The sequence below is a fragment of the Trichomonas vaginalis genome, chromosome IV (genome assembly GCF_026262505.1).
Source record: "Trichomonas vaginalis G3 chromosome IV, whole genome shotgun sequence".
Classification (NCBI taxonomy): Eukaryota; Parabasalia; order Trichomonadida; family Trichomonadidae; genus Trichomonas; species Trichomonas vaginalis.
Window position 1 is genome coordinate 18578267 of NC_067206.1, and position 25942 is coordinate 18604208.

The window sequence follows — 25942 nt, forward strand, 5'->3', positions numbered from 1 at the left end:
TTCGACCAAGTTTAACATTATACCTAAAGCTTGACAAATCTTCTCCTGAGTTTGAAGTTTGTCTTTAAGTTGTTGGTAGTCATTTCGAATATCTGCAACAGAACTTAAGTCTCTGCTAACTTCAGGATATGTTGGTTGTTCTTTTACAGGAACAATTGCTATACCATCTTCGTCTTCGTATGGTTTCCCCACTTCAACATCTCTGTCTTTGACATTGACAACAATACTTTGACTGTTTGTTTGAGTTGGTGAATTTAACTTCACATCTGCCACCGCCATTAAACCTTTTGAAACACTTACGCTTTTATTTTTCGGAAATGACATTTTACTTAGAATAAAAAGATGGACGTATTCGGATATCTCTTCGAATTGAAGCAAAACAAAGTTTACACACACAAACAATACAAATACATTGACAGAATAGTTCTTTATACAAACAATGGTAAATGTTATAGAATAGCAGTCTTTGCTGAACCAAAATATTTTCATAAAGCAAAGAAAGTTGGTATAACTGAAATGGTGAAAGTTCTTGAAGCAGACAAAAATATAACAACAAAACTTACAGATATTTCTAAAGGAAAGTTTATAATACAATATTATGTCAAAACTGGCGTACTGTCAATATTTGACGGAGAGAAGTCAGTTCAAGAACAACTTACTGACCTGCTGCCAAAATCTGCTCGATGGAAGCTGTCGTTATGCCAATCTGAGGAGCCCCAGCAGGTTTCATCGAACGAATCTTCAAAAGAGCATCTTCCGTGAAAAGTGCTATTGGTTTTGTAAACTTCTTTGCTCTCAGTTCATCTGGACCGTCTCTGTCACCAGTATATTGTATTTGTACAGTACCAACAGTTGAAATACCACCCATAAGTCTTCTGAGTCAGCAAATGGAATGCCAAGCCAAAAGTTTGAACGGTCTCCATTTGTATATTGAGTTTTTTGACCTCCTGTATGAGTCCATACTTTCACATATGGCATAATAGAACTTTGCATTTCAGGGTTAATGGTTGTTGTGAAGTTGTTGTTAAAGTTCATAGCATCTAATGTCAAGTTGTATGACCTCATATCCTCAACTGTAGAATATTCTTCTCTTGGATAATATTTGCCATCTATGTTTATATGATATTTAATACCGGGGTTGTAGAAACAAGAATAGTCATTTATAGTTCGTCTGAACAGTACAAACATAGTATCTGCATGTTTCATTGCAGTTGTTAAAGCAATATCTGTTCTTGCACCTGGGTCAGCACTTTGGTTTCCAACTTCACCTGCAAAGTCTTGACAGATATTTGGTGTATAGGGAACATAAGTGGAACTGCAATATATTTGGCAGCTAAAGCATTTGAAATATCTGGGTCCAACATATAGACTGCAAGTCTGCTTTCTATTCTCTTGCATTCAAATTTTTCGCATGTGAACTTAACTGGGTCCCAAGCAGTTCCAGCAGCATTGAAATAATAGTTTACTTCATTGTTGAAGTTTGAGAAACCAAAGTCTAAGTCAACTTTGTCTTTGGCAAAATTCGGCGAATGACGTTTGATTTGTTCCCTTTACGTCTGTAATAGTGAATGGGTCTTGTGTTGGTGCAATGACTAAGTTATTTTTGCTTGGAGTAAGTTCGATAGAAATTTTTCCTGCCCAGTTTGGCAAGTATCTTAAAAACCTGAAGATGAGGAAAGATGACAAAGGAACTCTAAGTTTCAGTTTTACTTTTGGTTACTGCTGCTGCAGTTTGTCCAGAAAGGTTAACATAAACTCCTGGAACGTTAGGGTCAAGTCTTCTTATTTTCTCAATAGTTGCATACTGGTCTGTTTGTTCTCTAGCTTGTGGTTGTACTGAGTTTCTCAAAGCGAACCATTCATAGTTTGCCCATGTTACTGTTTGAACTAAGTCAGAGTTAGAATATATCTTATATCCCATGAAAACTTCTGGAGCATATTGGTATCCGACATAGAAAATTCCATTGCAACCTTTCTTGTCAGACAACTTGGCAGAAGGTTTTATTTCAATGTCTTGTTCCACGTATAAGAATGAGTTGTCAATAGAAATAATATGAAACCTGTCGCAAGCAATATCTACTGTTGTTGAAGAACCTTCTCCAAACTCACCTACGTTTCCATAAGAAACAGCAGTTGTATATTCGTAAGTTCCAGGAACTATTTCTGACCTTCTAATGGCATTGTCGCATTCGTTATACCATTCGGAAACATTTCCGTTCATGGCATCCAAAACTGTTGGCGTTATATTCTGAGCGGCGTACATTTCATATGGGTAAAAATATAGAATAGTTGGATTTATGTGTCATAATAGAACCCACTCGTACCAAGCTTTACTTTCTTCCTGACTGAGTTTTTAACTCTTCTTTTTCCTTCATTGCCACTACTTTCACTAGATGAAGTTACTTCTTCACTATTTTCACTTTGTTCTACTCTTCTTCTTTGGTGTCGCTTTTGGTAACTTGCCCTCTGCTTCAAGTTGTTGCATCTTTGCCTCATGTTCACCTAGTATGTTGTAAATTTCCCATGTCCTTTTTGCCTTTGGGCTCTGGTCGCCCATCTCAGGTAACCTATATCCTAGAAAGATTTTGTCATAGTTTGTATTTGAGTCTTTGCTTATTGTTTGCATGACTCTTTCCTGAGTTTCCGGTTCAAGCTCTTCAAATATAGCTTGTCCATATGGAATATGCTCGTTTCCAAATATATGTTTTTGTAGCCATTCTGGTTTTCTTTCCATGTTACCAATAATATCTTTTGTGAATGGGAAAGCTTTTACCCAATGTTTCAGTCTTGCGTCATTTATTTCTGTAGTTGGTTTTATTTTGTCAAGGAACATGTTTTTCAATACTAACATTTCATTTGGTACTGTCCATTTGAGTTTTCTTAAATATTCATCCTTATCAGTTCATTGTCTGCAAAGTAAGTTTTTATGACATTTTGAAACTTTCGTTTGCAAGGTCATGTACAATAGGTTCTCTTCCTTCTATCTCCCTAACTTTCTTTCTAAACTCTTCACCAAATATACCATCTTTATGGTTCTGTGTAGTTCTTTGAGATAAATGTTTTAGAACGTCAGGTGTTATATTTCCATCAGCCATGTTCATTTCATACTGGTTCAAAATATCTGCATCTTTCATATCTTTCAATGGCATTAAAGCCGCGCTGAAAATACCAGCTATATCTGGTTCACCATTCACTTCCATTGCGTCTACAACTTCTTGGAATTGTGGTTGTAAGTTTATGAACCACCTATCCGGATTAGCTTTATGACCCCATCTCATTGTAGTTCCATAGTCTGCAGAAACAAAAGTAGGTTTGTTTCCATATTGGTTAGGTTCTGAATGAACTTTAAACAATGTTTCATTTCTATATGTTTTGTTGAAATTTAACCTTTTATTTTCACCGAGTTCAGCCAAAGATTGAACGTTATATGGTCGTAAGTAAAAAGGATTATTGTATTTGCGTACATTTTCTTTCAGTACTTCCATTCTATGCTGAATATTTTCATCTGATGTTGGAGTCTTTTGTATGTCGGCGAACATTTTTCGATATTCTTCTACTATGTCAGCCGAATTTTTCTTAAAGACTCTTGGAAAGATTCCATATTCCCCGCATACACTTGTTGAGGGTCAAGATTTTTCGGCTGTTCCAAATCTTCATCTAGTTCTGTGAAGTTAGTTTCCAAAGGAGGGACTTGTTTGTTTCCTTCAGGCTCTTCTAGCTGTTGTTGCTGAACTATTTCTTCCATGTCTGGTTGTATCTGAACTTCTTCCTGTGGAGTTTCTTGTACCTCATCTGCTGGCATTTCATATATTCCGAGACCGTTTTTAAAAAGTTCCCTATCTAAGTCATCCGGACTCATAAACCTTTCTTCTTTCGTTCCGTCTCTATTTTTTACGCGTTTCATGAAGAGAGTTGAATTATCATTTAGCTCTGACACCAAATATCTCGGAGTAAATTCAGTCATGTCATTTGGATGATATGCTATTAAATCATATCCCTTAGCGAGCTTGTATTTTCCAGGTTTGAAATTATATCCCATTTGGTGCTGAACCATAAAGCTAAATAGGTTCGGGTCAGTATTTCCTTCCTTGAACTTTCTAATAGCTTCTTTATATCTGTCACTAAAGTCAAGAGTATCTGGGTAACCATAATTTTCCTTAAGCATTTTTAAGAATTCTTGGTTTCCTTGTTCTCTACTTCTTTTATGTCCTTGCTCTGTTTGTGGTTGTTGCTGTGCAGTGTTTTGAACTGTTGGTTGTGGTGCAGTGTTTTGAACTGTTGGTTGTGGTGCAGTGTTTTGAACTGTTGGTTGTGGTGCAGTGTTTTGAACTGTTGGTTGTGGTGCAGTGTTTTGAACTGTTGGTTTTGGTGCGTGCCTGTGTCTGTGTCCATGTGACGATGTAAATGTTTTAGGTAGTCCTGGTGCAGGTGCTTCTCTTGGAGGGTTTGGTGGTATATAAGTTCCACTAGCTAGTATATAAGTTCCACCAGCTGGCACATATGTTCCATCTGCAGCATAATGTCCTACCTGACTTTTCGTTTTTAAGAAAGCATTTACTAGGTCTGTTTTGGTCTGTTGTAACTCTTTTTCTTGACTTTCCACAACAGTTGCTCTAACGGCGTCATAGGCACTTTGAACTGCCTGTCTCGTTGCTGCATCTGTTATTTTCGTCATATTTTGTGCTACTTCTTTTAACTCTTTGTCGAAACCTTCAGACTTCAGTTTCTTTCCAGATGAGAAGTCGTTCACTAGTTTCACCTTACTATGAAGAGCTTCGAAGGCGTTCTTAAAGTCAGCATTCATTAAAGCTTCATTTGAACTGTCTTCATCCGCTTGTATTTTTGTCCTTATTGACCCTATAAGTTGGGCTGCTTTGGCGTTGGCTTGGGCATCTAACCAGTCATTATTAGCTTTTATATATTCTGCGCTTTTCATTGCCTTTTGCATGGCTGCGTCGTTATTTTTACTTTCTTGTGCTAAGTTTTCATACTGTACGGTTTGGTTTTGCAACTGTAAAAGTTTTTCTGCCTTTACATTTGCTTCAACTTCTTTTTTATACTCATCGCTATCCATATATGTCTTCAGGGCTTTTTGTTTTATTTCTTCATCTTTCAGTACTTTATATTGAGTAGTATGGTTTTTTCAAATTTATAACATCTTGTTCCATTTTTGCTACTTCTGCTGCTTTTTCTGACACTTTTTTTGCATATTCCTCTGTACTTAGTTCTTTCAGTTGTTCTTCTTTCTTCTTTTTCTCTACGTTTTAACTCATTGAGTTTCTTTGTGTGTCTGTCATATTCTAGTTTCTTTTCGTTTTCACTTATTTGTTTCTGTATGTCTATGTTTGACTTTTTGACATCTGTTATTTGATTTTTGAGTGAACTCAAATTCATTTGACTTTGAGGGTTATAAGCTGTTCCGTCTGCAGCTCCACCATAGCCTGCCATTTTCGCTAAAAGTGCCGCTCTTAAACCTCCACTCTGTGCACCAATAACTCGGTTTAAAAGCATAGGGTTGCTTGCCATTTGTTGCAACATAGTGGGGTCATTCATCATTTGTTGTTGCAACTGTTGTTGTGGTGTCAGTTTTACTATTGGATGTTTCAATGCTCCCTTCCTCTTACGTATATTCTTACGTAGCTTACGTGGCATTTTAAGTGAAGTAAAAAACGGTTTTTGACAGATGTTTATATGACACTTTTGTTCAGCACAAAAAACTACTCGGTCAAAGTGTTGTCAGTTTTGTAAAATAACCGTCCTATCTTGTTTTAAAATGGAGAAAAGGCTTCTCAAAGTATACTTCCTTGGAACGCCTGTAACTTTTCCTGTAGCGACGATAGACCCTTACTTGTCCGGACAAAGTTATACTATTTTGAGTGCTCTACAAAAAAGTCAACGGCTGGTCGGCTGGGGTTCGGTCCTCCTCTTGGGTCTTGGGCAAAATTTCTTAGGGGCTAGAAGGGGCGCAGCCCCTGGAAGCCCCACTACCTTTTTTTTTTTTTTTTTTTTTTTGTGCTATCCAATTGTCAATTCTTTGAATTTATTATAAAAAGCACGATATTCCGGCATTAGCCTCAATAAATATAAACTACATGCATCACAATATTAGCACGTAATGGAATTAAAGCGAATTTCCTAATTTCTTCTCAATTAAATTCCTAGAAAAACTTAGGAATTAATGATTGGAAATAGGTCAAAAAAATCCTAATATAAAATACATACTTAAAATAAAATCAAAATTCGAAAATATCTATTTTTCAAAACACGCATCCAGAAGCGAAAAAATTCGAAAAAATCATGTTCTTATAAAACTCGCTGATTTTGCATTTTTTATGCGATTTGAAGTGATAGAATATATTATCATTCTATTAAAACATATACTTCATTGTTACATTCACAAAATATTAATCAGAACACTAGGAAAAGTGGATTTTTGAAAAAAGACGATAATGATTATTTGCAAATCGCCTCTCAATTTTGTGAGACTTTCAATTTTTACAGTGGACCCTTAATTTTTTTTGAAAAATATACTTTTAGAACAAGAAATAGCGATTAAATAGTTGCCCATGCTGCAGAAGGCTTATTTTTACTTGTAAAAAAACCTCTCAAAAATGTGATGTAAATATCACAATTTTGAGAAATTTACACTAGGACGCCTTAGAACGCCAACCCCCTTTTTTACCTTTCCAATGCGCACTTTTGTAATATACCCTTTTCATAAATGATTACACTATCGTTTACACTTTACATATGCATATTTTCGTTATTAATACTTAAGTGAAAAAGTATTAACTTTGAAATTTGCACAGTTTTTCTCCTATGTCTCAAGTTAAGCTTCTTATGATCTATTCTATCAATACCATAAATATGAGGCTCAAAATGCATAAAAACGTTGATTTTTTGCGATTTTCAAAAAGTTTGTAGGATCCATTGACTATATTACTTATACAAGCTAAATATTGTGTATTGAATACTAAAAATAAGGATTTGATAAAATTAAGAATTTATAAAATAAAAATAAAAACAAAATAAAACATAGATAAGTTAGTATTTCTTTTTTGAACCTTCTGTGATAACTTTCTTGTTACCACCACGGCGTTTGGCAGCGCCTTCGTTCTCTTTCAGATGTAATTTGTATCTGTTGAGGTAATAGAACTCGATAACTTGTTTAACATCCTTTTCTGGTAATGCATCTGCGATTTTTGCAAAATCTTTTGAGTATTGACGATATTTTTCTACAAAAATTTGTTTTTCTTCTTCAGTCCATGCCAAACGATTACGGTACTCGTTAAATTTGGCAATTGGCTCTGTAACAAGAGCGTTCGTATTGATATATGATCTTTCCATCTTTTCTTCTGGAGAAAGTAACTGTGGTATATCATCTGCTGCCCATTTGAGGCGAGAAACTTCATCAAGCTCTGGTCTTTCAAAATAGAACTCGGATGGCCAGTTTTCTGACTTATCTCCTGTTCTATTATTGTATTCGTCGATAATTGCTTGTCTTTCCTTCCATGGACCGTTAAGCTCATTGTATTTAGTTGCCAATTCATCTTCCTTGTCATGGAGAACTACATTCTCGCCGTATCTGATTCCAAACATAGGAACTATCAAATCAGAGTTTGTTTTGATTGTTGACTTGTATTGTGGATAGTCAACAATATGTCTGTAAGTTGGGAGCGTATGATTTGAGTCTGTAGGCATTGGTGACGGATTTACAAGTGCAAGATTTTGAGCTTCTTTTGCTTTGCGCTGGTTATCTTGTATAATCGATTCTATGGAGGATTCAATCATGATCAAGCCGCGATATTCATGAATTCCGTTTGTGGCTGTATTTGGAGTTAAAGCTCGAGCTGTGTGATTGAAAGACTTCCTTTCGTATTCTAAAGATGCAAGTTCTGCTTTAAGGCGACTGATTTCGGCATCAGTTTCGCTCTTAAAGTTTTGAACTTCTTGTTTCGATGGAATTGATGGAAAAGGTGCAGCAGAAGATATAATATCTTTGGTATCGTGAAGATTGACTGTAGATCTTGATCGAACGGGCATCGGATTTCCGTGTTTGATGACAGAAGGTGTGTGTGGTTCGCTTGGTGTAGATACTTGTAACCATGGCGAACTTTGCTTCGGAATACTTATAGTAGTCGGCCTCAGATTAGGACTCTGTTGAGCAGAGTTCGTATTCAGTAAGGAATTGAGGTCTTCTCGGGGTGCAGACATTTGAATATCTAGATTTTTATTTCAGATGTTTACAAAAATTTCCAAAAGTCATTTCATTTGAAATTTTTCGTCCAAAAATATTATTGACTAAATGTACACATGTTACAAATGATATTTTTATACTTAATGGCGATTTTTATGGAATTTCAATTTTTATTGTTCATAAGATCCATAAGAAATGATGACAATCTTTAAGGCATTAAGTCTATATTGGAAAAATGTGAAGAAAAAGCACTGTTCTGTGTCAATAATTAAACACCTAAGTTAAAAATTTTACTTATAACAATAAAACAAAACACAATGTAAATGATTATTATACAGAATAAGAATATTAGTCATATCTATACTATTATTATGCTTAATGCTTCCTGCATTTCTGGATATAGCCAGAGATAGTAAAAACAATAGTATCTAGCCATCTGATGAGAACAAAAAAGCTACCAAACAGTCCGAGAACACGGCTTATCGTAATAATTCTTGGATTATATTTAGCTTTTGATGAAAGTTGTAAAGGAGAGAAATTGTAGTCAAAAACTATACCTGAGATTCCTTTTGACATGATTTTCTCCATTTTTGACTTGCTGAAATCTGCTAAAATTTGAAATCCGATTTCATTTTTGGATTCGATCGGAATTAGCTGTAAATCATACTTAAGCATGTAAACATCAGGTTTAAAGATGTTTACGGCGTGTCTGTACAATGGTGATTCAATGGAAAAATTTCCAAAAGTGAAAAGTCTTATTCTGTGTGATAAATTCGTATTTTTGATAGTTAAATATTGATGCGAATGCCCTTTTTGATAGAACTTAACATTTTCTCCAAAACCAATATGGATACTTCCAGGAGTTGTTGGAATAATTCCGCGAGCATTAATGTAACAGAAATTTTCTATTTGTTTGAAGTCTTTTGATGTGACGTTTACATCTAAATAGTCGGTTCTTTTCAAATTCAAGAAATCTAAGTGAAGATTTGCACAATCATTCCAAACATATAAGTCGATTTCGAATGGTAATTTACTTGGAAGCTGGATTTCGTTAGATGATAATTGCAAAAACGATTCAATTTCTTTATAATTTTTATATTCAAGACGGAAGTTATATATAAGGAACACTAACGAAAATATTGATATGATTCCACCTAATGTTGTCTTAACAGTCGTACCATCCTTGAGTTTTGGAAAGATATCTAAATTTCGCAGCATTTTTGTCACTTTTTTCAAATTATAGAAATGTGTTTCATATATCAGAAATTGAAGAATCATCATATGCTATTTTATGCGTTTATAGCTTAGCTCAGTTAATGTGAGAGTTTGACAATGCGGTGCTCGCATAAACATTGACTCTATTCATATTCTATTGATTAAACAAGTCATCTTTAACTTTGTGGTTATTAACATAAGATTGTATCGTGTAAATGCAAGTTTGAGGCATTAATAAGCTTATATTAATCCTAAAACATAATCATAAGAATGTTAATCATCCAATATTGATCAAAATACGTGTGTGCTATATAACATATCTGTATAATTCACAAGTAAGGTCTGTATTACTAACTTTATCATGAAAAAAGAATTTTTTTCAACATAATTTCTTATATTTTTATACAGAACTTTATAATATGAAGGAATAATCTTCCATCTGCTGATCAGTATCACAGAATCTATTGTTTCATATACAAAGCATAAATGATCTTTTATAATTTTCGTATATAACAATATTAATATGTTTATTCTATAAACAAGACAAAAACAATTGATAACTAAACCAAACAAATGTTAAAATTAAATACAAACAAAATTGATTAAAAAATTAATGTTGGATTGATTTAGCAGCCCGTGCTACTAGTTTATAGGCTGTTTCTCGTGAAATATCTTCATTCGAGCCGAGAAAATCATGAAATTCAATAGCAATATGGCGCAATAATTCTTTTTCATTTAAAGTTCTGAATTTTCCATCAATATCTTGTATTTCCCTGGCATCTTTATATTCTCTAACGGCTCTTTTTATTTTCTTCATGTTCATTTTTAATTTGATATTTTCTTCTTGGATTTTTTTGGCTTTATTGCAGCAGCAAAACTTTTTCTGCATGGAACAACAAATCTTTTCCATTTCATTGAACTTAACTTCAGCATACTTTTCTAAATCATTGATGATTTCTGAAGTTGTTAATGGTTTATTATACTCATCGATAGCTTTTCGTACTCTGTAGTCATGCCATCCTTCAAAGAAATCTCTTTGATTATTGCGTTTTCTATCTCTGTAATTTTGGAGATATAATTTTACTTTTTCATGAGCTCCTCTTTCAATTTCATCATCATATCTATGATGAGTAGATTTCGATCTGGATTTTGTATGTTTTGTTCTGATTTCACCTTTAGTTAATGAATGTTTTGTTGAATTTAAGATTGAAGATGTTGATAATGAATATTTAGAGTACGAATCATGTGTACTCATTGATGATGCTGATTCTTCTACTGACGGCTTAGTTGTTGATTGAACTATCGTCGAAGTTCCAACAGAAATATCATTTGTTGTGTTTGATTTAGTTGGTATAGCGTTCTTAGTACTTGTTGATAATGTAATTGTTGGACTTGTGGTTTCTGAAATATCATAAGTAAGTAAATCAGTAGTTGACGTTTTTAAATTAGTAGAATTCGATTTGTATTGAGATTTTTTAGAACTACTCTTTCTGTTTATAACTACTGATTTCTCCTGTTCATGTTTATTCTTTCCATTTAGACTATTGTCTTTAGTCGTTGAATCAGTTGTAAATACTGTTGAAGGCTTGGACGTACTTTTACTTTTTAGTAAAGACGATGTTGTGGAAGTTCTTGTTGATATGGGGGATGATTGTATAAGAACTAAATCGCTCTCTTCTGTAGATGAAGCAATTAACGAATTAGTTGATGAATTTGTTACAGAAGATGCGTCTTTATACAATGTTTTAGCTGTTAGTGTCGTATCAAATGTTATATCTGTAGTTTGAGAAGAAACTGGTTTAGTTTGTTTTTGAATTTGTGATTTTTTTGATAAAATATCTTCTAACGATTTAATTCTCTCCTCTGCATTCTTTAGTCGTGATCGTAGATCTCGTTTTTCTTTGTGATCTTCGATTCCTTTTTCAGCTATTTGATCAATAAGTTCATATTCTTGAACTTGTTGACCAGCATGCTGTGTAATCTTTGAGGCACTTTTGTCTAAATTTTCGGCGTATTGTAAAAGCGAATTTGTACTCGAACCTGTTGAGGAATTCATGGCAAAATTAAAATTTTAAACCGCCAATCATATTGCATTTTTTAAGTGTTGTGTCACCATTTCTAGAGTTAGAAAAGGACTCATATTTATGGTAAAAAAATGTCCACGCTCCGCGCTCTGGCTGCCCCCTGGCTCATCATGAACTGGGGGCTCAACCTCCCGAGCTTCAGCCCTCTCGTGTCACCCCCTCAAAAAAAGATTAGAATGAGAAAAAAAATTGAAAAGTTTATTTAGTCAAGGCAAATAACGTCACTATTGTCTTCAGAGGTTTCACTGTCACTTTCTTCTTCAGAGGTTTCACTGTCAGTGTTTGTCGGAACAATATCTGCAACATGATCAGCAACATATATTGAGACAAATTCGTCTTTTGGTGTTTCCAAACGGAACTTGGAATGGTCGTAGAAGACGAACTCGACGTTCTGGTAATGTTGTAGAGAGTCTGGAGTAAAGTTGGAAATTAGAATTGCTTCTCCCATTCCAAAACCTGGTAGAGATGCGAATGAAACATCTGCACTGATTCTTTCAGGTTTGTCTATGGCAACAGTAGTTATAATGTGAGGTTTTTCCTCATAACCAGCAAGAGATTGGACACGAATTATTGTTTTCTCTTCCCCTTTAGGAACTGAAAGTGTGAAATAAAAAGACTTTTCTCCGTATTCGTTTGCTTCTTCAAAGAAGTTGTATGTAGATGGATATACTAATTTGAATTTTCCAATTTGTGTTTCCCTTAAATGCTTACGATAGAAACAATAAGAATTACCGAAAAAGTGACAAAACATCAAAAACAGGGAGGGGGTCTCAATTTTTATTACTTATATTATTTTACAATATTTATATAAATACTCTTTATAATATATTTTACTATAAAATTATACCTCAAATTCAAATATTTAAAATATTATTTACATAATTATCTCAAAATTATATTTTTATATATTATTTTTCATATGTATAAATCATATAATCTATATCTATGCAAATCTCATCTAAAATTTTTTGAAACAAACCGCTACCATTTTATAATGGTCCATCTTAAATTCATCATAAATTCTGGTACATGTTAGTACCAGAGTCTTCAAATCTCAAACACTCTGGTACCAACATGTACCAGACGCGAGTTTCCAATGCCCTCGTACGATTTTCTATTAAGATCTTCTTGAATGAGAAGGTCTTCATAGAAACTCGTACGAGGGCTTCTCTTTTAAATACTCTGGTACCTGCTGGTATCGGAGTCGACTTTACAGCCCTTTCCCCAATTTTGAAGCTGGGGAAAGTTTTCAAGCAATGAAAGGGAAGCTCTCGCTATGAGGTGAAAATCTAGAATTTTTACCTCATAGCGAGTAATCCTTTGTTAATTGCTTGAAAACTTTCTTCAAATTATCAAAATTTCGAGGAAAGTTTCCTTGCTTCAAAGTAGAGATGGAGCCCTTTGAGCCACTGCATATAGGTCAGTGACTCAAAATACTCCATCTCTACTAGAAATCGCCAAAATTTGGGTCGCAATCTTTGAAATGCGACGCAAGTTTTGGCAATTTCGCGAGGGACTTGCTCCATTTGGTGCATAGATTCACACTCTATGCACCAGATGGAACAATTCTTTCGCTGACAGCGGGAAACTTTGTCTGAATAGTTTAACATTCAGACAAAGTTTCCCGCTGTCAGAGAGGGAATGGAAGGGTAAGAGGTATACATTATGAATATATACCTCTTACCCTTACATTCCCTCAAGAAAGTTCAAAAACTTGGGTGCAATCAGTTCTGATTGCACCCAAGTTTTTGAACTTTATATAAGGAATTGTTGACTATGATGTACTGATCATGAATCAGTACATCATAGCCAACAATTCCTTCGCAAACAGTGGGAAACTTTGTCTGAATAGTTTAACATTCAGACAAATTTTCCCGCTGTCAGAGAGGGAATTAGAGGGTGGGAGATATATAGATAGACTATAAATCTCTCACCCTTTAATTCCCTCAAGAAAGTTCAAAAACTTGGGTGCAATCAGTTCTGATTGCACCCAAGTTTTTGAATTTTGTATAAGGAATTGTTGGCTATGATGTACTGATCATGAATCAGTACATCATAGCCAACAATTCTACCTTTTAACCAAAGATAATTGATTCGTATGTAAAATATTAAGCTAAAATTTCTCTTTCTTTTAGTACACATTCTTCCATTTCGTGTACATGTATCATATATTAAGTACTAGTTATCTATTCTATATCCTTTCTCCCAATTTAGATACTCAAAGATAATTCTTTTTCAGAAGAAAAAAAAATATTTTCTATTAAACCGTTATTTTTTCAATGTGAGTTTTCAATTTTATTTTTCCTTTTTGCTGCTCAATGCAACATCCTCCACCCGATCCTCCATGCGAGGTTGATCAAGCCATAGGATATTTAGAATATTCTCGTTTTGTTATAGCTGCAGAGCTGCATGGTAACATAAGATTTGTCAAAGTGTAATAAACAGAAATTCATCAAAAGTGACAGCTCTCAATTTTTTGACATTTGTAAATTCTAAATTGAATGAGAAAAATGAAATAATACTAAGCATAATACAATATTCTAGATTTAATTATAATTAGGAAAAAGTTAGTTTTGAGAGTACTTTTCATAGGCATATAGAATGAAATCTTCTGAAAAATAATATCACATAAACTCATATTATTTTCTAATATATAACTATTTTATATAAAAATCAAATTCAATGATCTTAAAAGCGAAGGATAAACCTCAAAATTTACGAATATAATGAGTGGGAATATAATGCTTATCTATCATAAAACCATATGAAATATCAATTTTTGCTTTACGCCTAATTTTTGACGACAATTAGCAAAAAATGTTAAATGTTAACACTCAGTCCATTTGAATATGAAAAATAAAATTGACTTTGATTAAATGTTTTTATTTATCATGCAATTCTTCTTGCGACCAAAGATTTGAATAAAATTTCAAAAAATAAGATAGCTTAAAAAATAATATACGGTAGTGTTTACTAATAGATGAATAGTATATAAATTCTATTAAAATGGATTTGATCCAAAAAATATAAAACCAAAAATAATTGTTATAATTTAAATGAAGAAGTAATTTAAAACGATTTTATTTATGATCAAATTTTATATATTTTTTTGGATCAAATCCATTTTAATAGAATTTATATACTATTCATCTATTAGTAAACACTACCGTATATTATTTTTTAAGCTATCTTATTTTTTGAAATTTTATTCAAATCTTTGGTCGCAAGAAGAATTGCATGATAAATAAAAACATTTAATCAAAGTCAATTTTATTTTTCATATTCAAATGGACTGAGTGTTAACATTTAACATTTTTTGCTAATTGTCGTCAAAAATTAGGCGTAAAGCAAAAATTGATATTTCATATGGTTTTATGATAGATAAGCATTATATTCCCACTCATTATATTCGTAAATTTTGAGGTTTATCCTTCGCTTTTAAGATCATTGAATTTGATTTTTATATAAAATAGTTATATATTAGAAAATAATATGAGTTTATGTGATATTATTTTTCAGAAGATTTTGTGTTCTTCTTCAAAATTTTATTTTTTTTATTAAAAAGAATCTTTACAAAATATACATTTACTTTAATTAATATTTAAAAACGTGCTCTATCAAAAGTTCCAAAAATTCAATATTTTAGCTTTTCTGAGGTGTCACTTTTGATGAATTTCTGTTTACAACAATATTCATTCTATCCCTTTGTGTTATTTTATAATATATCCAGATAATAGTGAAAATATTTCTTTTTGCTTAAGTAAATATTTTGAAACAACTCACACAGAACCTGAATTTATCATGTCTGACTGTGCACTAAACATTTTCAACGGGATTAGGAATTCATTTCCAGAGTGCAATATCTTTTGGTGCGCGCTACATGTAATACGCGCACTTAAAAAGAATCTCTCAAAGATAAATGATGAAGAGATTAGATCAGAAGTCGAAAAATTTATGAATATTTTATGTTATTATCGTGATTGCACAGAAGAAGATGCTGCAAAAATGTATAAAGAGCACATTATTGATAAAATTCAAGATCAATTGGAATTTAATCATTACTTTACACGTCAGTGGGACATTCATAAACAACAGTGGATAGCCGCTGCCAGACCAAATGAATTAACCGTTGTGAATAACGTTTCTGAATCTTTATTTAAAAAGATAAAATATCACGATTTTGGCTGCGTTAAAAATCAAAGAATTGATGTTTTTGTCAAAAATCTTTTAGAAGAAGTTGCACCCAATTACTTTTATCGTATTAAAAACGATTTACTTCAAACAGGTTTTATTCCTTCAATTAGAATTCGCGAGCCTCGATTGACAGATTATAAAACAAAATTGAAAAGAGAAGTTCAATCACGTTTATACCAAGTATTAAATTTTGTTCAGAATCAAGAAGCCAATTTGAATCCATTAAGATTTTTATTGGAAAATGCTGAAGAAAAACTTTCTCAAATAAATGAGAAGATACAAAATTCAATTACATATTTAAGATCGTTTGAAATTCCAAATGAATTGTTAGATACGTATATGTTAGAAATTAATGAATTTTGTTATAATTCTCCAGATTATATTTTAGAACATTTCGAAGAATTTTTGGAGGATTTCAAAGAAAAGAATAATTTAATAGACTAAAAAAATTATTATTTTTATTTATTGTGAATTTTAAATTGTCACTTTTTAGGTGTTACTCCCTATTGAAAGTGTCACTTTTTGGGTGTCACTTTTTCGGAAATTCTTATATACTCGCTTCTTCAAAGAAGTTGTATGTAGATGGATATACTAATTTGAATTTTCCAATTCGTGTTTCCCTTAAATGCTTACGATATTGCTTTGGGAAGCAAAGAATGAACTGCTCTATCGCTTGTGCAGCAATGAGGTTAGCTGTAACAGGAAGTTTTGCTGCAAAGAGGTCTACTAAGACACTTGGGTTTTTAACAGTGTCTTCAAGTGGTCTGAGAGCGTCCATAACAGCATTAAACATTTCAGTGTAGTCGGTATCATCTTTAACTCCCCATTGTTGTTGCAATTTGGTTAACAATTTGACTCTTTTCTTTGCATACTTTCTTTGAACAGAGTCAGGCAAGCTTAAGTTGCAGTCATCTGATTGTGTTTCATTCATTGTGTATTGTTGCAATGAGACCAAATCTTCAAATTGTATTCTTGTTAACATTGTTTGTCTTTGTGTTTCTTCTGTTGTTTGTATATGTGTTTCTTCTGTTGTTTGTTCATTTGAAACATCCAAATGGTTTGAATTGCTGGATGATTACAATTGAATTTGTTCTTGAGAGTTAGGGTGTGTTGAAGTCTCTGGAGAAGATATAGCAGCTGTTTCTTCTGTTGTTTGCTTATTTGAAACTTCTGAATGGTTTGAATTTGAAGTCAATTTGTTAGCAATTCGTGGTGCAGCCTTTGGAATGACTGGAGGACGTAATGGAGCTTTATTCATAATAGAAGGAAGCTTTGGTGGAAGTTTTGGCGCAACTGGGAATGGCAAATTGGTGACACTCATAGTGGAAGACATTGAGAAAAATGAACTGACCAGAAGTTTGTGGAAAATGAATATTGAACAAAAACGGTTTTTACCAACGGACACCCCCTCTATTTTATTTTATTGAAAAGTCTCCGTTGGTAAAACCGTCAACTCTCAAAATTGAAAGAACTACAAGCGTTTTTATTTTCCATGTTTAGAGCCTTATAGAATGAGAACTAGCGGTTATTTTACAAAACTGACAAAAAATTTACCGAGTGATTTTTTATTCTAAACAACTTTTCTCATATAAACTTTTTACAAAAACCGTTTTTTTAAAATTTTTAAAAGTATGCTATACTCGAAGCCGCCCCTGCCTTTCTTTGGAAACAAGTGTAAGTGCAAAGATATTATTTTGAGTGATTTAAAGAAACTTCCAAAGGGTTTAACATTTGTAGACTTATTTGGCGGTTCATTTTACATATCGTACTTAGTTCACCTCACTTTTCCAGACTCAGAGATAATATGCAATGACTATGACGAATATTTAAAAAGACTTAAACATATACCTTACACTGTGGCGTACGGAAATGGTACTTGAAAAAGTGATAGAAAGGTGACAGAAAACATTATTTTTTGGCGCCAAAAAATACTTAAGTTTTAAAATTGATAATTGAATTAAAAATTGATTAATACATTTATCATATATTGTGAAAAAAATAGAATTTTTTTATCAAAAAGAATTTTTGAAAAAAAATTAATTAAGCATAAGGAAGGTTTGAAGGGTGTGATATACTATATTAAATGATAGCACTCACACTCTCCAATTCTTAGCCAAAAGGGCAGAAAATTGGTAGCATTTGTACATATTGAGGGCAATTTTCCGCCATTGCTGGTTGTAACTATGGCCTGCGAGGTAGATGGATAGAACCAGTACCTCCCAGACTATAGTTCTCTATATGGCGCCGAAAATTTTTGGTGAAATGCGACGACATTTCACCAAAAATTTTTCGGCGCCATAGGGTGAATTGTAGTCTTCGAAGAACCTAATTTGACAATGTGCCTCCCAGGCTCCAATTCTTTTTGTAAAGCGAGAAAAAAGACCTCAAATTATAAGTTATTCAGCAATCGACTCTTTGTTTTCTTGCATTCCTGAACATATTTGAGGTTGTTGATTCGAGAGTAGTATGTCTGTAGTGAATTTTTCTTTGCAATTTGAAAATTATTTTTATTATTTAGAAATTTTTTCGTTAACTAAAGCTAATGTACATTTTCCGAATGCAACCACATTGTATTGTGGTTTTTATTAAGTAATTCGTTATCGAATTTTTAGATTATTCTCGACTTGGACTTCAAGATGTATTAAATATCTGGAACTGAATTTAACGCGATATAATAGATGAGCCTTCAGGCATTTCACAAACCTATATTTTGACTGAAAAGTCAAAAATCAAGTATATATTATGAAAAAGCATTTAAAAAATGAATTGAAAGTATGAAAATATATAATTGTTTAGTCGTATAAGTGAATGTTTGAATAGTTGAAAAGGATTAGAGTAAATTTGTAAAAATTTCATGATTGTTAGGGTGCCTTAATTTGAAATTCTCTATACTTTCTTTTAATTTATATGCTTTTCCGTCGATAAACCAAAAGGGAGACTCATCTTGCTGATGAGTCTCCCAAGTAAATAATTTTTCGAGCTCCAAGCGTTCACTTGGAGAATAATGAACACCTGTAGCAGGGTTTATAGGTAAGCTTGAATGAGGTTTGCATATTGTAATTTCTAACGATGAGGTCAATATCAGAATTATATTTTAAATTTTTTTCAACTGTGGGCCACCACCTTTCTATTTTGCCATTTGCTTCGGGGTGGCCCGGGAGACTAAATATTTGAGTTATGTTTTGTTCAAAACAATTTTTTTGGAAAACTCCGAGATTTTCTTTTCCGTTGTCAGTCCATATGGTATATGGACGACAACGGATCTTTTGTATAGCACGGTTAAATACATTCCAGAAATTTATTGCTGTTTTATTTGACATTACTTGATATTCAATAATATATCTTGATCGATCATCTATAATGGCATATAAGTAATTTCCTCTTTGTCTTATATACGAAAAAAGAGATCTGACATTGTGTCAGATCTCAGTAAAAGTGACATTTACATGTCAAAAAAATAGAATGAGTTTAAGTAATTAAAATTGAGGGTGAGAGTAGTATTGTATGAAATAATATCTCTCACCCTCCAATTCATCCTATGGCGCCGAAAAAATTTTGGTGAAATGCGACCACATTTCACCAAAATTTCTCGGCGCCATATAGAGAACTAGAGCCTGTGAGGTACTGATACTATCCATGTACCTCGCAGGCTCTAGTTCCAAGCCAAAATGGCTAAAAATTGCCCGCAATTGTTCACATTGCGGGCAATTTTTAGCCATTTTGGCTGGGAATTGGAGGGTGAGAGTAGTATTGTATGAAATAATATCTCTCACCCTCCAATTCATCCTATGGCGCCGAAAAAATTTTGGTGAAATGCGACCACATTTCACCAAAATTTCTCGGCGCCATATAGAGAACTAGAGCCTGTGAGGTACTGATACTATCCATGTACCTCGCAGGCTCTAGTTCCAAGCCAAAATGGCTAAAAATTGCCCGCAATTGTTCACATTGCGGGCAATTTTTAGCCATTTTGGCTGGGAATTGGAGGGTGAGAGTAGTATTGTATGAAATAATATCTCTCACCCTCCAATTCATCCTATGGCGCCGAAAAAATTTTGGTGAAATGCGACCACATTTCACCAAAATTTCTCGGCGCCATATAGAGAACTAGAGCCTGTGAGGTACTGATACTATCCATGTACCTCGCAGGCTCTAGTTCCAAGCCAAAATGGCTAAAAATTGCCCGCAATTGTTCACATTGCGGGCAATTTTTAGCCATTTTGGCTGGGAATTGGAGGGTGAGAGTAGTATTGTATGAAATAATATCTCTCACCCTCCAATTCATCCTATGGCGCCGAAAAAATTTTGGTGAAATGCGACCACATTTCACCAAAATTTCTCGGCGCCATATAGAGAACTAGAGCCTGTGAGGTACTGATACTATCCATGTACCTCGCAGGCTCTAGTTCCAAGCCAAAATGGCTAAAAATTGCCCGCAATTGTTCACATTCCCATCTTTTGTTGGTAAGACGAAGAATATGAAATAAATTATGAAGAAGATAATGATGAATAAAATATCACTTTTTATATTTTTGACACGTAAAGTTGTCACTTTTCTGTCAAACCGTTTTTATCGTTTTCGTATATAACATTTGATGCCTAAGATAGTGTATATCTGCATGAACAATCTGATAAATGAAGGCTGCCTCGTATTTGTGATAATTTTTCTCAACTTCTGGGATTTTTGGTAAATCTTCCTCACATTTTAATATGGCCTCGTTGATTTTTCTCCCCATATTATATGAAGGAGGTTTAATCGATGGGTCAAGGTATAAGCATGTTGGAAGTCTGTAGTTTATGTCAGAAATTTGAGAAGGAGGCGTTAGAGACTCTGGTATATGCGATTTTTTAGTAGTTCTATCAATTCCATCAGTATAATTTTGCATTTGTATAACATCTTGAATATTTAAATTTGGATTTGCTGTAATTTTTTGTCTTAAATCGTTGAATTCTGTTTCGTGCTGACGAACAAAATGTAAGTCTGATCGAATTTTTTGAGTCATGTTGTTGATTCCCATAGTATTTTGGAAATCTTTTAAATTTCCATATACAACTGAACTTTTAATATCGATTTCTACAGGTTTTCGTCCCTTTTTGAGGTGATAATCTTGAACTATAGGTGAATTTATACTTTTTAACTGGTTAATCTTGTTGTAAAATGCGCATTTTGATATTGTCCTTCTAATACCTGGCTGAATTTCAGAATCTGATAATATATTCTTCAGTATTTCACCTCGGTTCAATCTCTGAATGCTATCTTTAATAAATTCGTCTGAGATATCTTGACTAAAAAATCGTTCAGTCATTAAATTTATTTAATCGGCTCAGGCTCAATTCTCTGAAAAGTCCGGACAAATTTGCTAAATATTTATGCATATTCATTATTTGATTCTATGTTTTTACTAAAAATAGATTTTTGCATTAATTAAAAAAAGTTTTTTGAATAAAATATTTTGCGAACTTCAGAAAATAAATTGAAAAGATTCTATATTTATATAAAAAAGTCTAAAATTCAAATTTGCACAGCTAATCAAACATGCTGTCTCGATCAAATTTTGTATACATTTTACAAAACTCAATCAAATGAAATATAAAGAATTTCAAATTCATTCCCACAAGCCACTACAAGAAAATGCAAGCCCAGAATCATTAGTTGATGTAGAATTTGATGAAAGTAGCTTTGAAACAGAAGACATTTTAATTATAGCAATTTCATATTTTTCTAATATATTTTGTCAATTAAAATCAGTTCAACAACATTAAATTCCATATTAACATTTATAATTTCAAAAGAATCTTTAAATTCAACAATTTTAATATTTTTTAGATAATATTTCGAAGTCCTATATAGAAACCATTGATACTGCAATATTGGAAAGCACAATTAATTTATTTTAAGACAGCATCTTGCAACACCAAGTTGCTCACGTGATGATTACAAGCATATCTGCAAGGCAAAGTCCTCAGGATGCAGAACTTTGCCTGCAATCAGAAAAGAGATTGCTCCAAGGTTAACTATAGTTTAATATCGTAAAATTCACCTCAAAATGACGTTAACACTTTTAAATTTATACGTTTAAATTCTATAGTTTATTTCCAAGTTTTTCTTTTTATTTATGATAAATACCCTATTATAGTATGTTTTTTCTTTCAAAATTTCATTAAAAATTATTCACTATTCATATTTGACGTATTTATTTCGTTAATCAAATGTTCGGCATTTGATTATGAACTTTTTGATATACTTTTAACGACATGTGTTGATGAAATCTTTGATTAGCTTTCTAAAAAAATCGCATGTGTTGCTAATATAATTCATAGAATCGAACAATGAGTATAATGATCTAATTGAAAACAAAGCAAAGGCGTACGAATCATTCATTTTTGTATTATCTGAGGTATCGTTGAGACAGTTTCCTAACTGAGTTGCATGTTTGATTTTATCCAAATCACTAACCAAAAAATCATCGTCATCATACCAAATTACAATAGTATGCCTATTAACAACTAATATAGTTCTTATGTTTTTGGTTTGTAATGCATAATAAAAGTCCTGATATCATTTTTGACACTTTACATTTTTATTAGTTCTCTTTTTAAAACTTTAAAATCAGATATAGTTTCTTATTTATAGTTTTTATTTCTTTTTTTGAGCCCGTAACAAATTTGCCCAGTGTCACTTTTAGAAAAAGTGACACTTAGGTTTACATGTCAGAATAGTTTGCATGGCATAAAATTGAATAGTTTACAGTGTGTTGTTCAAAGGAATGTGACTAATATTTAAACAATAGTTTCAAGAAATATATGTTAATAATTATGATCAGTATAGTGAAGAAGTGTTATAGCTTCAAAGATTTAGCAAGATTCAAATTAGATTATGCAAAAAAATTTCTAAACTAACAAACAGAGATTTACAATAAATACTCATAATGAAATAATTACCATACTGAAGCAGTGTTATAGCTTCAAAGATTTACTAAGATTCAAATTAGATTATGCACAAAAAATTTCTAAACTAACAAACAGAGATTTACAATAAATACTCATAATGAAATAATTATGTTGTGCATGAAAAATAGCGTGACTTCACTTTTGACAAAAAGTGATACTATTTCTGATGGTTTTGTCATTTATTTGTCAGATTTATAAATGGATAATAATGCTGTAAATCAGATATTAATTAAAAATATTTAAGATTTATGTTCGAATTGAAAAGCAAAATGATATTTTTTTAATTGAAAAACGTTATTATCTGATATTTTGAAGTTTGTAATATTTGTTAGTATCTTAAATTATTGAATGCATACGTTTTTTATGTTCTCAATTTTAAAAAAATTGTGAAGAATTTAGTTTTTTGGAGATGGATGTTTAATATTTGTGAGTGAGAATGCAAGCAGGAGTTTGGTACTTTAAGGCTAGGTTGAGATAGATTTCCCATTATATTATCTGTGAATATATTGTTTGAAAATTCAAGATATAAAAATATATTATCAAAAAATTTTATATTTTAAATACAATAGGGTGGAAGTATAGTACGATGAGATAGCAATGATATATTTTATAATGGGAGGTAATCTGAAGATAAGTAGCAAATTTTATGCGATTTTGATTGGGAGTTGGAGGGTGTGAGTACTATAGCATGTAATAGTATCTCACACCCTCCAATTCTTCCTATGGCGCCGAAAAATTTTTGGTGAAATGTCGTCGCATTTCACCAAAAATTTTCGGCGCCATATAGAGAATTATAGTCTGCGAGGTACTGATTCTATCTATGTACCTCGCAGATCATAGTTCTCAGCCAAAATGGCTAATAATTTGAGAGTCTATATGATAATGTAAAAGTTAAAACATTCAAGTATTTAAGTATTTCTTTAAAATATTAAGTTTTTTATTTTTCCAATAAAATTCTAATATCAAATATTTTTATTTAACGATTAATTTTATTTATATTTTTATAGTTTTGTTTTAAGAAAAAATATTGTTAGGGTTTTATGGATTTTCAATTAATATACAAGATAATTCATGAATGTATATATTTCCAAGTTTTTAAGGATGCAACACTTTACATTTGTAAACTGTCAAAAATGAAGTCACGCTATTTTTCATGCATTACAATAATGAAATAATTACCATACTGAAGCAGTGTTATAGCTTCAAAGATTTACTAAGATTCAAATTAGATTATGCACAAAAAATTTCTAAACTAACAAACAGAGATTTACAATACGTTCATCAATTTTATAAACAAAGATATACTTACATTATGGATTTAGTATAGTATTCTCATAATAGAGTTATTATTAGGGAACTGCAAAATTTACCAAAAAGTGACGTTGTAAACTTTTTTCTCGTTTAAAATTATGTAAAAGTGCCAAACATTCTAATGGGAGGAATCGATGAGGAACAGGGAATGCACAACCATTCCCAGGGAGTATGGATGCTACTCTCGTTCCAAATCGGTTTCTCCCATTAGAATGTAAATGCATAGCTTGCTAAGTTTGGGAAAATTTATAATAATATACCAAACTTAGCGAGGAAAGCGAAGCACAATGGCGATGCCAGGTAGCAGAATAGGCCCCTGCTACCCCTCGCCGTTGTGCTTCGCTTTCAGGAGAACTTTGGCTGAATAACATAGTTATTCAGCCAAAGTTCTCCTAAAGCAAGGCACTGCAGAGCGTTGCAGGCCACATACTGGCTTTATCTGTTTAAGTTTTAAAAAAAAAATAAAAATATAAAATTAAAAAAAATTATAAATAATCACTTTTTATTTTTATCCATGTAATTTGATAAATGATATGTATCAATGATTTCTTGAGTCTTCTCCTTTTCTTTTTCAATAATTGAATGAGGATCTTGATTGCAAAATTCACTGATCTGCATAATTATTTCATTTTTTATGCATACCGGGATGTCTAATGATGAAAATTTATTCATCATCCTTTGTTCAGCTTTTTGCGCGCCTGACATTTCATCAATCAATTTTTCTAAACCATTTTGCAAAGTACTTATATTGATGGAATGTACCTTAATTTGCCTGCTTATTTTTTCGATTAAATTGTAACAATCTTCCACTTTTTTGTTTGTGTTTTTAAATTTCAGACTTTCTCTTGGGTGATATTCGTTTATTGGATTAGTAAGTTTAGAATCCATATATGCTCTCATATTGAATGATCCTGAAATTACACTAAGCACTTTTTAACAAAAGTGTCAACTCGCATATTTAAGGTTCCTCCTAAATAATAATATTTTACCTTTTTATTTATAGACTCGGAAATATTATTAGTTAGGGCATATTTAAGATCACGGCCAGATGCAATCCATTTTTCACGATTGCTAAACCACTGATTTTCAAAATAATCAAGAGCCTTTTGATCATTTTTAACAATTGATCTGATTGTTTCAATATCTTTATCAATCCATTCAGATTTTATATTCCGACCGTAAGCAAGACAATTCATAATTTTTTGAATTTTTTCTTTATCGTCTTTTGTCATGTAAAATTCATTGAGTTTTTTTCTGACAGCTCTCATCACGTGAACAGCGCACCAATGCAATATTGCATTAGGAAAAGATAATTTAATTCCTTTTTCTTATACCATACCGAAAAGGGTCGCTAGAAAAGTGACTTTTGGCACCAAAATTATTTTTTAAAAAAAACTTATTTTTATTATTTAATCAATATTACAGTATTACATATTATTTTTTATATCAAATCCATACTATTTTTCAGAATGGAAGTTTTTGTAAACTTTTACAAAAATCAAATGGATCCATATCACTGGCATCGTACCTCCAGAAAATTAGTTGACATCGAATGGCTAAAGGAATCGGTTCAACAAATTAACTCTGGAATGAAGCTAAAGGATATTTGCAAAAAGGCCCGTTTAAATAATGGTACCTTTCGTGAAATATCCAAAACCATGTTCAAAAAGCTTGTCAGAGAAAATAATTTGGAATTAATTCCAAAAAGAGGAAGAAAACAAATAGAAATTAATCTTGATGCCTGCCAAGCTTATGCAAATTTGAAAGATTTAATGCCCGATGCAGGCATCAATAAAATTATTCAGAAAATGAAAACAGACCTTGTCAATATTGAGAAGAATCCAGAAGAATTTCAAAAAATTCAATCAGAAATTCAAAAAAATGGAGAAATAAATTATGAGTCTGGAAACTGGCTCGATGAAGTTGACCGCACAACTTTAGTTCCCGTTGTGACTCCAATAGAAGGTACGCCTATTGAAATAAATCCATT

General features: G+C 32.3%; 7 protein-coding genes and 1 pseudogene across 8 annotated transcripts, besides 15 other annotated features; 2 read left to right on the top strand and 6 right to left on the bottom strand.

Moving 5' to 3' along the window:
- Nucleotides 1–3335: part of a mobile genetic element that runs on past the window's edge.
- On the top strand, nt 343–762 carry TVAGG3_0122710 (uncharacterized protein; the record flags this gene model as incomplete). The annotated part of the gene is made up of 1 exon (XM_051223624.1): nt 343–762. One exon carries the CDS (start codon nt 343–345, stop codon nt 760–762), a length of 420 nt encoding a protein of 139 aa, XP_051108610.1.
- TVAGG3_0122720 (protein of unknown function, DUF4106 family) lies at nt 2417–2833 on the bottom strand (the record flags this gene model as incomplete). Its single annotated transcript, XM_051223625.1, has 1 exon — nt 2417–2833. The coding sequence occupies one exon, from the start codon at nt 2831–2833 to the stop codon at nt 2417–2419; it is 417 nt and encodes a 138-aa protein (XP_051108611.1).
- Nucleotides 3336–3617: 282 nt separating the features above from the next.
- On the bottom strand, nt 3618–5652 carry TVAGG3_0122730 (annotated as a pseudogene). Its single transcript has one exon. A coding segment is annotated over exon 1 (2035 nt).
- Nucleotides 5653–6507: 855 nt separating this feature from the next.
- Nucleotides 6508–6683: a mobile genetic element.
- A 316-nt stretch (nt 6684–6999) lies between these two features.
- TVAGG3_0122750 (glycolytic process regulation protein) lies at nt 7000–8214 on the bottom strand (the record flags this gene model as incomplete). The annotated part of the gene is made up of 1 exon (XM_001301323.1): nt 7045–8214. The coding sequence occupies one exon, from the start codon at nt 8212–8214 to the stop codon at nt 7045–7047; it is 1170 nt and encodes a 389-aa protein (XP_001301324.1).
- A 351-nt stretch (nt 8215–8565) lies between these two features.
- On the bottom strand, nt 8566–9429 carry TVAGG3_0122760 (vesicle-mediated transport; the record flags this gene model as incomplete). Its single annotated transcript, XM_001301324.1, has 1 exon — nt 8573–9415. The coding sequence occupies one exon, from the start codon at nt 9413–9415 to the stop codon at nt 8573–8575; it is 843 nt and encodes a 280-aa protein (XP_001301325.1).
- Nucleotides 9430–9923: 494 nt separating this feature from the next.
- On the bottom strand, nt 9924–11496 carry TVAGG3_0122770 (uncharacterized protein; the record flags this gene model as incomplete). Its single annotated transcript, XM_001301325.1, has 1 exon — nt 10023–11468. One exon carries the CDS (start codon nt 11466–11468, stop codon nt 10023–10025), a length of 1446 nt encoding a protein of 481 aa, XP_001301326.1.
- Nucleotides 11497–12211: 715 nt separating this feature from the next.
- Nucleotides 12212–12239: a terminal%2Cinverted (terminal inverted repeat of MuDR-2B_TvMULE3 transposon ID:TVAGG3_0122780).
- Nucleotides 12212–13929: a mobile genetic element.
- A 2-nt stretch (nt 13930–13931) lies between these two features.
- Nucleotides 13932–13968: a mobile genetic element.
- Nucleotides 13932–13968: a terminal%2Cinverted (terminal inverted repeat of Banshee-A3 transposon ID:TVAGG3_0122790).
- A 1178-nt stretch (nt 13969–15146) lies between these two features.
- Nucleotides 15147–15183: a terminal%2Cinverted (terminal inverted repeat of Banshee-A3 transposon ID:TVAGG3_0122800).
- Nucleotides 15147–15184: a mobile genetic element.
- Nucleotides 15184–16247: a mobile genetic element.
- On the top strand, nt 15298–16134 carry TVAGG3_0122820 (zinc ion binding protein family; the record flags this gene model as incomplete). The annotated part of the gene is made up of 1 exon (XM_001301326.1): nt 15298–16134. The coding sequence occupies one exon, from the start codon at nt 15298–15300 to the stop codon at nt 16132–16134; it is 837 nt and encodes a 278-aa protein (XP_001301327.1).
- Nucleotides 16218–16247: a terminal%2Cinverted (terminal inverted repeat of MuDR-2/MuDR-2B_TvMULE3 transposon ID:TVAGG3_0122810).
- Nucleotides 16248–16765: 518 nt separating this feature from the next.
- On the bottom strand, nt 16766–17023 carry TVAGG3_0122830 (uncharacterized protein; the record flags this gene model as incomplete). Its single annotated transcript, XM_051223626.1, has 1 exon — nt 16766–17023. One exon carries the CDS (start codon nt 17021–17023, stop codon nt 16766–16768), a length of 258 nt encoding a protein of 85 aa, XP_051108612.1.
- A 2217-nt stretch (nt 17024–19240) lies between these two features.
- Nucleotides 19241–19349: a mobile genetic element.
- A 141-nt stretch (nt 19350–19490) lies between these two features.
- Nucleotides 19491–19599: a mobile genetic element.
- Nucleotides 19600–19740: 141 nt separating this feature from the next.
- Nucleotides 19741–19849: a mobile genetic element.
- A 141-nt stretch (nt 19850–19990) lies between these two features.
- Nucleotides 19991–20099: a mobile genetic element.
- Nucleotides 20100–20219: 120 nt separating this feature from the next.
- Nucleotides 20220–20282: a mobile genetic element.
- Nucleotides 20283–25942: the final 5660 nt, after the last annotated feature.